This window comes from Mus caroli, chromosome 17 (assembly GCF_900094665.2).
Source record: "Mus caroli chromosome 17, CAROLI_EIJ_v1.1, whole genome shotgun sequence".
Lineage (NCBI taxonomy): Eukaryota > Metazoa > Chordata > Mammalia > Rodentia > Muridae > Mus > Mus caroli.
The window spans coordinates 54,926,992-54,940,269 of record NC_034586.1 but is presented as its reverse complement, the minus strand read 5'-3'; the positions used below and the strand labels follow the sequence as shown (position 1 = coordinate 54,940,269).

The 13,278-nt window shown below is 37.1% G+C and overlaps 1 protein-coding gene across 1 annotated transcript in view; it reads right to left on the bottom strand.

The window, feature by feature from the left end:
* The window catches only part of LOC110312287 (contactin-associated protein like 5-3), a 579,184-nt gene that overhangs the window by 15,876 nt on the left and 550,030 nt on the right, over nt 1–13,278 (bottom strand). The window contains exon 23 of the mRNA XM_029470910.1: nt 2,392–2,610. Within this exon, the coding sequence (XP_029326770.1) occupies nt 2,392–2,610 (219 nt within the window). The remainder of the gene's footprint in view (nt 1–2,391; nt 2,611–13,278) is intronic.

Below are 13,278 nucleotides of genomic sequence, written 5' to 3'. Positions count from 1 at the left end.
TCACAGGGCCCCCAGTGGAAGAGCTAGAGAAAGTACCTAAGGAGCTAAAGGGATCTGCAACCCTATAGGTGGAACAACAATATGAATTAACCAGTACCCCCTGGAGCTCTTGTCTCTAGCTGCATATGTATCAGAAGATGGTCTAGTTGGCCATCAGTGGAAAGAGAGGCCCATTGGTTGTGTAAACTTTATATGCCTCAGTATAGGGGAACGCCAGGGCCAAGAAGTGGGAGTGGGTGGGTAGGGGAGTGGGAGGCATGGTACGGGGGACGTTTGGGATAGCATTGGAAATGTAAATGACAAAAATCCTAATAAAAAACTTTTAAAAAATAAATAAAAACAGATAAAAAAATTGAGGCAACATATGAAGAACAGTAAACATCCTTAGTGAACATCTTTAGTGTGCATCTTCAGTGAGCATCTTTAGCGAGCTTCCTTAATGAACATCTTTAGTAAGCATCCTTAGAGAGAATCCCTTTTCTTTGAAGAATGGAGCTAGGAGTCAGCAGTACATTTTTATAACAGCAAAGAGAAGACTAACTGTCAAGGGAAGGACTCAACTTTTGTTGTGGTTTTCCCCAAACTTTTCTGTTAGTTTACAATTAGATCAATGATCCCCAGCTTCTAAACTATATTTCCTTTTGGGAAAACAAAAACAAAAACAAAACAAGAAAGACAAACCAGAAGTAAACCAACCCCCCATCCTTGATTAGAATATTATGAGCTTATATGGAAAATAATGGACAAAAATTGTTAGTTGTTTTAAAAAAGATGATAAAAAAACTAAAAAAAAAAAAATGAAGAAGAGAAGAAGAATGTTGTTGAAATCAATATTATACCAAGTGGAATAAGTCACCCAAAATAAAGAAAATATTCAGAATCCAAAACCTGATAGCAGACTACAATGATATTTGATAGTAGCTTGGGCTGTGTTAGTTAATGAAAATGAACTTTATCATAAAGAAACAAAATCATAAAATGAACAAATTTGTTTTAAAATCAAATGTTAATATCACACACACACATGCACACAGAGAAAAATAGATAAAAATTTTGTGTGCAAGATATACATTTATGGATTTATTTGTTGATTTATTTACACATATATTTATACATATGTATGAATGATACGTGTGTATAGGCAGGTTTGTAATGTCATGGGGGCCAGTGTCATGGTCAGAGAATAATTTCTGGTATTTTCTTCAATCATGTTTCATGGTATTTTGAAACTATATCTCTGACTGTATCTGAAGCTCACTAATTAAGAAAGGTTGGCTGACTAAGGAGCCCCTGGTATCTCTTGTCTTTGGTCCTTAGTTGGGTACAAGTGCTCAAAGACACACTTAGCCTTTTATGTGGGTGCTAAAAATTGTAACTCAGGTCATCATTAATATACAACAAGTATTTTACCTATTAAGTCCTCTCCCTATTCCATTCAACTAATTTAATGAAAATATTCATTGTTTAATACATACAAAGTATAAAATTTTATACATTATATGTATATAATTTTGTTATCCTTCCTCCAAAAAGATAGAGCATAATACTGAAGTTAGTATTATCTAAGTCCCCATTCTGATGTTTACATGGCCCCTTTATACTTAAGTCCTCCTATCGGTTTCCACTCAAACAGCAGTGGTGCACAAGTGTACATACATTTATACATACATGCATGATATGTACTACTTGTAAATATACACTAATTATAACTGCTCACCACCTGAAACTAGAATTATATTAAAAATATGTGCAATTAATTTTATTGTTAACAGATTAAGTATTGATTTTCAATTATATAAATGCCCATTATTGAAATATTGTTAAATATCACAGTTAAAATATATTTTTAATTAATGTAATTGCTGTTGCAGTGCTCATACCCTTCTATTGTGTATTTCTACTCATCATTGTTTATATGATGGTTAGTGTCATCAGTCAATTTGACAAATCTAGAATCTCCTAGGAGACAGGCCTCTGGGAATGTTTGTTTCATTATATTCACTTCATAACTGAAATAAGAAAAGCTGCCCATGGTGGTTGTCACCATTTCCTAGATGGGATCCTATACTGTATAAATGGAGAATAATCTGAATATTATCATGTAGACATCTTTCTTCACTTCCTGATTATGGGTGTGATGTGACCTGCTCCATCAAACTTCTATCATCTATGGTAGACTGGACAGTTGAACTGTGAAACAGAATAAACTCTTAATTTGCTTTTGTCAGAGTGTTTTGGAAAGGTAGATATGTGAACAAAAAGATAGTTTCAATTCCTAATGACCTATATTCATACAAGGCAAAGAGCTGAATACTGTTAGCCAATACTTTAGCTTTATAAGACAGCAGAAGTTAGTGACAGAAACACAAGAGGTCATCCTCTGGGATGTACCTGTTGAAGAATACACGGTGGTCACTGCATTGGCATCAGAGTCCACCATGGAGACACAGCTGGATTCTGTCAAAGTCCTTTGAACAGTCACAGGTGAAATGCTGGCATGGCGAAGGGCTGCCTTCAATGGTGTTATATGATTGTATTGGACTGAAGAAAGACATCCAACAAAACCCAAGGTGTTTGCTCTAGCAACTTCTGGGTCCAACCCAAGAGTCTCTGCAATGAATAAAATTAATCACAGGTTTTAGTTTTTTAAATTAGCCTATGTGGTTTTTCTTAACTATTAACTAAAATAATTGCAATGCCCTTGATAATTTTTTGAATACAAAAACTTGTTAAATACTTTTCTTCCTATTCTTAACCATACATTTACTGCAGGTATCAATACAATATTCAACTATATCTCATAGAAAAGGGATATGATGATTTAAAACAAAAATGTTTCAAGCTTCAAATTTTTCATTCATGTATTTTATGAACTATAGAAATAATGTAACTGACATATTCTAATCAAATTCTAGATACTTAAAGAATTTGTATCTCTGTTCCTATCGTGATTTATCTATTGTTGCATCTAATTTACAACCATAACAAAGGAAATGGGATTAGAAATGAAAGAAGGTCTCCCAGAGATGTATCATACTTGTGGTCTTTTGGCTTCTGACCCCATAACATTTCTGCCTGTATCACTTCTCTTCATCATACTTATTGGGCACTAACTAGGGAGATGTCTTTTTGCCTATGAATATGTTCAAATAACTAGAGCATTTTTCAGTCTTTATAAGAGATGGAAATGCCCCTCTGCACTCAATTTCCATGGACATAATTCTGCCTAAATTTGTGGAGGCCTGAAGCTATTAGGGACAACTAGATAATTTCCCCAAGCCTAAACTCCTGCCTGCTGGTTTTCTTGCAAACCCAGTAGCCATTGGGTTTACCCTATCCCCTTTGTGCTCTGTCTTCTTGTCCACATCTCTAACCACAATTCCAGACACTTGCAGCCATTATTGGCCACCAGGTGAGACCTTTAACCCAATTCCCTGCCTTCCAACCCCTCTGGGCAAACTTAGTGGTGGCAAGTTCTTCCCTGCCCACTTAGAACTCCATTTTCCAGGCCCAACTCCATTTATATTGCTGGAGGCCTATTTCTGGTGCTCAGTACAAACTGAAGCCTAGAATGACGAGGAAAAACAAGCTATATCTGCAATTCCAGAGGCCTACAGACATCAGAAACTACAAGCTCTATCTGTAGTCACAGAGGCATACTCCCATCAGGCCTGCCAAAACTAGGAACAGCCAGATGGGTAAAGGCCAGCATAAGATCACAATCCACGCCCACCAGGGGAGATCTGGTCTCCCGGGAGTGCTCTTACTTCTGGACTCAGAGGTGAAATCAACACTTTCGCTCTAATAACTGTCGAAGGTGTGCACAGGGCAGAGGAAAAGTGGAACATCTGGGACAGGATCCTTCCAGCAGCTATCTGTACCTGGGAGCTAAGGTTGTTCCACAGCAGTCTGCACACAGGTCCCATCAGGAGAGAGCTGGTCTCCCAGGATGGCTGACACAGGCTTACTTGCTCCCAAGAGGGAGAAGTTCCAGCCAGAGACAGCAAGACCAATTCACACCATACATAACCAGATGGTGAAAAGGCAAGTGCACGAACCTTACCAGCAAGGCTACTTGGCATCATCAGAACAAAGTTCTCCCAACAAAACAAGTCCTAGATTCTCCAACACATGAGAAAAGCAAGACTTGGATCTAAAATCACATCACATGATGCTAATAGAGGACTTTAAGAAGTACATAAATAACTCCCTTAAAGAAATACAGGAGAAGACAGGTAAAAAGCTAGAAGCCCTTAAAGAGGAAACACAAAAATTCCTTAAAGAATTGTAGGAAGACACAACCAAACAGGTGATGGAATTGAACAAAGCCATCCAGGCTATAAAAATGGAAGTAGAAACAATAAAGAAATCACACAGGGAGAGAACTCTGAAGATAGAAATCCTAGGAAAGAGATCAGGAGTCATAGATGCAAGCATGCACTAACAGAATACAGGAGATAGAAAAAAGAATCTCAATTGCAGACGATACCATAGAAAACATTGACATAACAGTCAAAGAAAATGCAAAATTCAAGAGGGCCTAACACAAAATATCTAGGAAACTCAAGATAAAATGGGAAGACCAAACCTGAGGATAATAGGTATAGAAGAGAGCAAAGATTCCCAACTTAAAGGACCAGTAAGTGTCTTCAACAAAATTATAGAAAAAACTTCTCTAACCTAAAGAAAGAGATGCCCATAAACATAAAAGAAGCTTACAGAACACCAAATAGATTGGACCAGAAAACAAATTCATCCTGTCCCATAATAAGCAAAACACAAAATGTACAAAACAAAGAAAGAAAATTAAAATTAGTGAAGGGAAAGGTCAAGTAACATATAAAGGCAGACCTATCAGAATTACACCCGACTTCTCACTAGAGACTATGACAGCTAGAAGATCCTGGACAGATGTTATATAGACCCTAAGAGAACAGAAATGCCAGCCCAGGCTACTATACCCAACAAAACACTCAATTATCATAGATGGAGAAACCAAGATAGTCCATGAGAAAAATAAATTTAGGCAAAAATCTCTCCACAAATTCAGCCCGACAAAGGATAATACATGGAAAATGACAAAAGGATGGAAACTACATCCTAGAAAAAACAAGAAAGTAATCTTCTTTTAACAAACCCAAAAGAAGATAGCCACACAAACATAAAAAAATAACATCAAAATAACAGGAAGCAACAATCACTATTCCTTAATATCTCAACATCAATGGACTCAATTCCCCAATAAAATGACATAAAATAACAGACTGGATATGTAAACAGGACCCAGCATTTTGCCCCATATAGGAAATGTACTTCAGTGTCAAAGACAGACACTATCTCAGAATAAAGGGATAGAAAATAATTTTATAAGCAAATGGTCCTAAAAATCAAGCTGGAGTAGCCATTCTAATATCGAATAAAACAACTTTCAAACAAAAGTTATCAAAACGATAAGGAAGAACACTTCATATTCATCAAAGGAAAAATCTACCAAGAATACTCTCAATTCCAAACATCGATGCTTCAAATACAAGGGCACCCACAGTCATAAAAGAAATTTTAGTAAAGCTTAAAGCAGAGTGAATGCTTAAATGGGATGCATCATTCTACTGCAAACAAGAAACACAACTCAGTAACATAAAGGGAGATAACCTCAGAGTAAAGGGCAAGATAAAGGTATTCTCAGCAAACAGATGCAAGAAACAAGCTGGAGGAGCTGTTCTCTAAAGAGAACAGGAGAGAGTGAATGGAAATTGGTTGTTTGAGGGGGATCCCTAGGTCATGCCAGAGATGTAAGAGAGGGGGAGACCCTAGCATGTCTATGGGGGCAACTCCATCTGAGACTCAGAACAACGGGGCATATGAATACTTAAGAGGCCATTTTCTGTAGCCAGGCAGAACTCTCAGTGGAGGGTTAAGGAAAGTAAACCACTTACAAAACCCTTGACACAAAATGTTTCCTACATACAAGATGTATAGGGACAAAGAGCAGGGAAAGAAGGAATGGACAAGCAATGACTGGCCCAACTTGAGACCTATCCTCTAAACACAAAACAATCTCAGATACTGCGAATGATAGTCTGTTATGCTTGCAGTCAAGAGCTTATCAGAACTGTCCACTGAGAGGCTTCACCTAGCAGCTGAATAAAACAGATGAAAAGACCCATAGCCAAACACTAGATGGAGCTTGGGAAGTCTTGTGGTAGAGTTAGGGGAAAGACTGAGGGCCGCATAAAGGACAGAGTTTCCAAAGGAAGACCAACAGAGTCAATTATCCTGGACCCTTGGGGGCTTTCAGAGATTTAAGCACTAAGGAAAGAGGGACTGGACCTAGGTCCCCTACACTTACACATAGCAAATGTGCATCTTGTTCTTCATGTGAGTACCCCAACAACTGGAAGGGGGGCTGTTCCTGATTCTGTTGCCTGCCTGTGGATCTTATTTTCCCAATGGGCTGGCTTGTCAGGCCTTAGTGGGAGAGGATATAACTAGTCTACCAATCACTTCAGGTTTGAGTGGTGGGATTAAGATGATTTCAGTGCAGTCTCTCAAAGGAAAAACAGAAGGGTAAATGTGTGGAGGATCTCTGGGAGGGGATAGCTAGGAGAGGAGAGGGTGCTGATGGTGGTATTGGGATTTAAGGTAGATAAATTAATGAAAAAAGACAAGAATGAAAAATTGATGGAAATACAATCAGTTTGGCTTCACAGCAAGATTAAATGTTTCATTTTCTTCAAGGCATCTCATTACTTTTCTTGAAGTAGAAACAAAATTAGAGACAAGGCAAATTTCACAGATAGTGTCATCTCACGAGCATTTAGCATAGAAATTTAAAATTTGCCACCAAAATATTGCAGTTTCATGAACCGTTCCCAACATTTCCTAATATACATGATTTCTATTGAAGCAAGGCGAACCATGAAGTTTGTTTTCATAACACATGTACTTCTTTGGGAGCCACAGAAATCTAGAAAGACAAAATTGCATGTCTAACTGCCTTATTGGGAACAAACTGAATTTATCTCTCTAACAAATAAGAGCTTCTCATTCTCTTCTGGTTCCACTCCAGGCTCTGAAATGCTAATGGAAAAGCAACTGACCCAGCACACCTGGTGAACCTGAGCAAATAGATGCATTTGCTCTTCTACAGATAACCTCCTTTCTATTTCTAAGCTATTATTTTGTCCTCTGTTAACCAAGGTCATTGCACTTGACACAATATGAGTGGAGAAATCAAAACATGACCTCTAAATCTTAGTTAGCTAGGTCTTCAGAAATAAATTTTCTGTGATTATATTTGCTTACATGCTCTTATAAACATGTACATTGTCCAACATGATATAGTCAGTCACGTGTTACATAGTAGACAAAAAAAAGCTATTTAATATCTTCATTATGGGGAAGTGGCTTTGTAAATCTGAGTGTTTATTATATATGCTTGAAAACTTGTGTTTGAATTCCCAAAGCTCACATAAGAAAAGTTGTACTTGACAGCCTGTGCCTGCAACACCAAAATTTGCAAATGTATATATATGCAGATTCTGAGAGAGATCCAGGGACAGTAATTGCAGCATAAATGTTAAGTGTTTGGTTCTGTGAGAGACAGTCTCAAGAGGATGAGGTGGAGAAACATACCAAACAGCCAATGATACCCTTCTCTAGTCAATTTGAGTACACATACACATTCCTGTTTGAGTTAACAAACACAATATATATGATTATGTTTATATCTTGCACTCCTGTCTTTATCTGATGATAAGACTACCTAAAATATATTCATTTAGTTTTTCAATTGAATAGCACATTTTCTTTATTCACTTGTTTGTTTATTTGAGGCAGGCTCTGAGTAGACAGTTCTTATTAGCTTGAAAGAGAGTTCTTTTGCAGAACCCACCTAGGTGATGTGACGACAAACATTTGCCCAGTCACCTCATTCACAACATATTTTAACTAACTGTAATCACCACAACATACGATAGAATTCTGGAAATTACTCCCCTATTCCAAAATTTTGATGTTTGATTAAAATTTACCCATAGTAATTACATGTTATTAAGGGTATAATGTGAAACATGCTATTATCTTTATATCTTCTATTTTTGTCAGTTCCAAATTCCTTTGCCTAATTTCGATGTCCATCTCAATGATTTGAAGATTTGAAATACAAGAGTTGGTATATTTATTGGAAAATTTCACATCATATTATTTATAATTGAGTCAATGTTACATTAACCTCAAATGATTCAGTTAATAACTTACTAAGGACTAACATCTTCAGTCATTGTAAAGATTCTATTGCTCTTATTGATAGTATGGTGTGTGTGTGTGTGTGTGTGTGCTGAAAGAGTAGCTTCATGGTTGTGAACGTGTTCCCAGAGACCAGAAGAAGGCATCAGATCAAGTACATTGATTGTGAGTAATCAAACATGGGTGCTGGGGACAGAAACGGGAGTGCTCTGGAAGAGCAACAATTTCTAAGTACTGAGCCCCCTCTCCAGCCTCTTCACACATTTTGAAACCTGACATTCCACATTAATTTGAATACATTCCATAGGATTTGCAAAGCCAGAGAAAGAATCATGAAGCCAATCTTAGGCTGAATGCACAATGGTCAGCATAGTTACAAGTTTTCCCAGGGAGAGAGGAATATGACTAATTGAGGAAAAATATTCTGACAAGTTTAGGGGAGACTTTATTATTAAAAAATATACAAGAAGAGTCCAGAAATTAGTTCAAAATTGATTCAGTTCTGAAATATAGCATGATGCTACTGTACATCAAAAGTAATTTATGATATTTGAATCCCTTAAGTGTGAAAAATCAAGCCAGGCAGGGCCACATGACCCTAGTTTGTAAAAGTAAAGCATTGTACCAGGATAAAATATAAATCGGAGGAAATTTTTAAAACAAAGATATGAGCACAGAATACAAGAAAATTTGTTTTACTTCTAAAATTCACTAGAGGTAAAAACAACCTGAAAAATTATCTAAGTGAAAATGTCTAGCACTAGGGTTGTGGAGATAACTCACAGTTCAAATCCCAAGTATTCAAATATAAATTAGACAAGAGTGTAGACCCCTGTAACTCCATCTCTGGGATGGAAGGGAGGTGTAGTTAAAGACAGAAGAATTCTGGGACTTGCTTGACAACAGTTTGCTCCAGGTTCTACAAGACTGCATTTCAAGGAAAATTTTCAAAAATGGTAGAAAAGAAGGTGCAGATAAGCTCAAGTCTCTACATGTGTTTCTCATCTAACAAGTAACGGTTTCAGATGTTAGACTTCACAGGGGAGAGAGAAATAACTGGGTGTGAGTGGACTGAAAGAAATATTGACACATCTAAGGCAGGGGTGGTAAACAATATGAAAGCTCCCCCAGAATAATGAGTAAAATCTATGTCAGATTCTTTGTGCAAGCAATAGGGTGATGTGAAGAGTGCTGGATACTCAGGCCATCCACTGGAGCAAACCTACCATCCTCAAAAGAGGATGTTTCTTTGTCTCCCACATGAAGATGGGAGGGAATGTGTTGTAGGGTATGAGGTGAATTTAGAAATTTAAGTGTGGAGACATGATTATCTTCACTATAAACAAATATAAAATTGTATAGGATAAAGTATGATAATACAAAAACTAAATTTCCCCTTGGTTATAATAAAATACCTGAATAGTAAAGGTTATGCTGTATAAAACTAAAACATTCATGAAAACTAAGAAATAAAACATTTAAATTTTATAATATATGATTAAGTAATTATGGTATATGGCTCATGGTTCACAGTTTCAGAAGCAGTAGTATGGTATAGCTCTTTCCTATTTGAAACATTTCTTTTCTATAGGAGGCTCCTTGATTCTCAGGACCTAAATCGAGCTCATACAGGTCAGAGAGCAAAATACCTCAAATTCCCAGGAAGTTTCTGAAATTTACAAGATTCACAAGATATCAAATCCCCGGGCTAGGAGACTCTCCAACCAATCAAGCTCCTTGAAAATTGTATAGAGAGCTTCACGGTTGCAGGTTTCATGAGTCATCACTCTGTATTGGGTGGGATTCTCAGTGATTCAGCTGCCTGCAGGTTTCATGAGTCATCACTCTGTATTGGGTGGGATTCTCAGTGATTCAGCTGCCTTTCAGTCTTTATGCTCCTATCTTGGGTGAATAGAAGTTTGTTTGCTTCACACAGGAAGTCACCCAACTGGTTTAGGAAGGTTTTCTTGAAATGGATGTAATTGAGCTAATGTATTAGTCCTTATGGTTTTTGTTGCTGTGATACAAAATGCAACTTAGAACTTAGAAATGCAACTTAGAACTTAGAAATGTGTGTGTGTGTGTGTGTATGTATGAGTGTGGGCTTATTGGTTCATCTTTTATGTGCTATTGTAGTTGATACTTTCTATGAAGAAATTATGGCAAATTTGTATATAAATAATGAGGAGCTTATTTCATATATATATATATATATATATATATATATATATGCCATGAATTTGAAAGACAGCAAGCAGCAAGGAGGGGTATATTAGAGAGTTTGGAGGGAACAAAGAACAAAGGGAAGGGAGAAATTATATAAGTATAATCACACACACACAAAAAAGAAACATGAACCATATGAGAACCCATTACTTCAGCTTAAAAATTCACTGGTTGAAAAACTGAACACCTGTCAATTAGTTGCCTGGCAACAAGCACCATGCAATGGCATCTCTGTGGATATAAGACAGTTAATGCTTAATTCCAAAGACATTAACAACATGAGTAAATTTTAAAATTCTAGGTACCACCCTTTCAGGGCATATTCTGCCTTAAATACATTTTCCATTGAGAAATTACTTTGGAGGGTTTATGCTAATATTTAGAAATGGATGTAAAATTCATTATTTTGGATTAAAGATACAAAAGGATATCCTCCTCCACAGGCTTTTTTAAATGATTTAACACAGAGACAGATCTGAATGAGGGCCATGAACTGGTTTATTCCTCTTTCTTACTTTTTTAAAATAAATGGGCAAAATTAAGGCATTTCATGTTTCAATGACAAATCTTTGAATAGGGTTCAAAGGAGCTACAGAAATTTAGTGACTGCCCTGAAATGGGACTTCACATCAGAGAGTTAAAGGGAAAAGTCATACTAGGAACCTTCAGAGATTTGGTGTTCTTCCCTTTCTTAGAGTTGAGGCCATGCAGATTTTATCCATTAGAATGTTTTGCTCATCAGGAAACAAAGCTCAGTGTACAAAATATAAACAGCAGTTATTAATTCTTTCACATAGCAATGTGCCTACAGCCATGAGCAGCTCTGAACACAGAACTTCAGGGTGAACCCACTTAGGCCATGTCAGTCTTGACTGGACTAATCATGCAGTCCCAGGCATCACAAGAATGAAATGGAGAAAGAAAAGGATTTCTAGAGAAATGGTTTAATCAGTAATATTCATTTGCAAAGACCAAAGTCTGTACTCTCAGAACCATGTAAAAAGCTGAGTATAGCTGATACAGCTGTCAGCATTTGAGAACTGGAGATGATAAGATAACTGGGGCTCACTCACTAGACAATCTAGCTAGTCAAGTGAACTCCAGGTCCAGTGAGGAACCCTGTCTCAAAAACTAAGACAGCAATATCAAGAAAGACACTTAGCATCTAGCTCTAGACTGTACATGCTTGTACATGGAAAAGCTAATAGAAAGTAGGATGGCCTGCCTCATCCAATAAAACTATTGAAAACTGAGAGATCATAACTCATGGTCAGAGTCTATACAGACTTCTTTTTACTGTCTAGATTGTGCCACTTTTTATTCTATGTCCAGCCATGACATTGAAAATGTAATATAACTGTAATTTAGGCAATTTTAGACATTCTGGCCACAAGATCTTTTATGAATTCTTTAATTCCATGTAAATTATAGATATCTCCATATATTTTAAAATGCAGTAGGGCTTATTATGTATAAATAAATTTCACACCATTTAAAGCAAGAACTTGCAGTATATCTTCCATGAACTAGCTGGGTGATGCTAAAGGAAACAGGCTCTGAAAAACTACTCCTGTGTATCTAGAATTGTGCATGTCAAAGCTGAAGACCATCGTGTGGCTGAAGATAACATATGACCATACTGATACCCAAGTCAAAGTGCTTTTCCTCTAGTTACCTTGGCCCAATAGGTGAGAAATACTGCCGAAATCAAATGAAAGTAGCACTCACCATATGCAGATATTATAAACTTCCTAGAGAGCTTGAATTCAAAAGAGAACAAAATTCTTTCAGAGATGGGATTTAGCTAGTAGGACAGAAGCTGTGCTGATAAATATTGATTATCAACTAGGCTCCATGTGCAGCCACCTAGCAAACAAACCTTGATCATGATGTAAGTGAGTTTATCATTTTCTTTTTTTTTAATTTTTTTTTAAGGTGGACTTAGCCACACTCAGGAAGAAGAAAGAGAAAGATTCTGGTACTCAATGACTTTCTCCTTTTACTCAGTTCAGAAATGCAGCATTTAAAAATGGGGCTACACTCCACAGTTAAGCTCATCTAGAATTTTCCTCACAGATATGCCCAAAGCTTTGTCTCTGAGATCACTCTAGCATCTATCAAGTCCACCATCTTCATAAACAAACCATCACAAAAAGTATTAACTGCTAAGTTAAAAATGAAGGAATATGCGGTTCAGAGAAATGCCCAACATCTCAGCACATCTGCTGAAAGCTGGGCCTACGCATCATCTTAATCTGCCAAACACAATGTGTATTGCTGAATTGATGTGATTTTTTTTTCAATCCAAAATCTATTCTAATTTTTTTTCCTCAGAATTTGGTAAACATTTTCTCCATGACCTCATTAACCTCTCACAAAGTTCGTCCCAGAGTGTCAATCACCTTTCCTCCTGAGGAACGTCAACTTTAACTGACTGGAAAATTAATGAACTAATCAAGTTTGATGATTGCTGAGTGTGCTCTTCTTCAAGATGCTGTGTGTGTTTGGGGGGGGGGGTGCGCATGCACATGCGCATGTGTTCCAGAGGGTGGAGATGGGGTGAATGTCTGAGTCACTTCCTTAATGACTCTGTACATAGTTTTTTTTTAAAATATATTTTATTACGTATTTTCCTCAATTACATTTCCAATGCTATCCCAAAAGTCCCCCATACCCTCCCCCTTCTCCCCCATTTCCCTACCCACCCATTCCCATTTTTTTTTTTTTTGGCCCTGGCGTTCCCCTGTACTGGGGCATATAAAGTTTGCATGTCCAATGGGCCTCTCTTTCCAGTGATGGCCGACT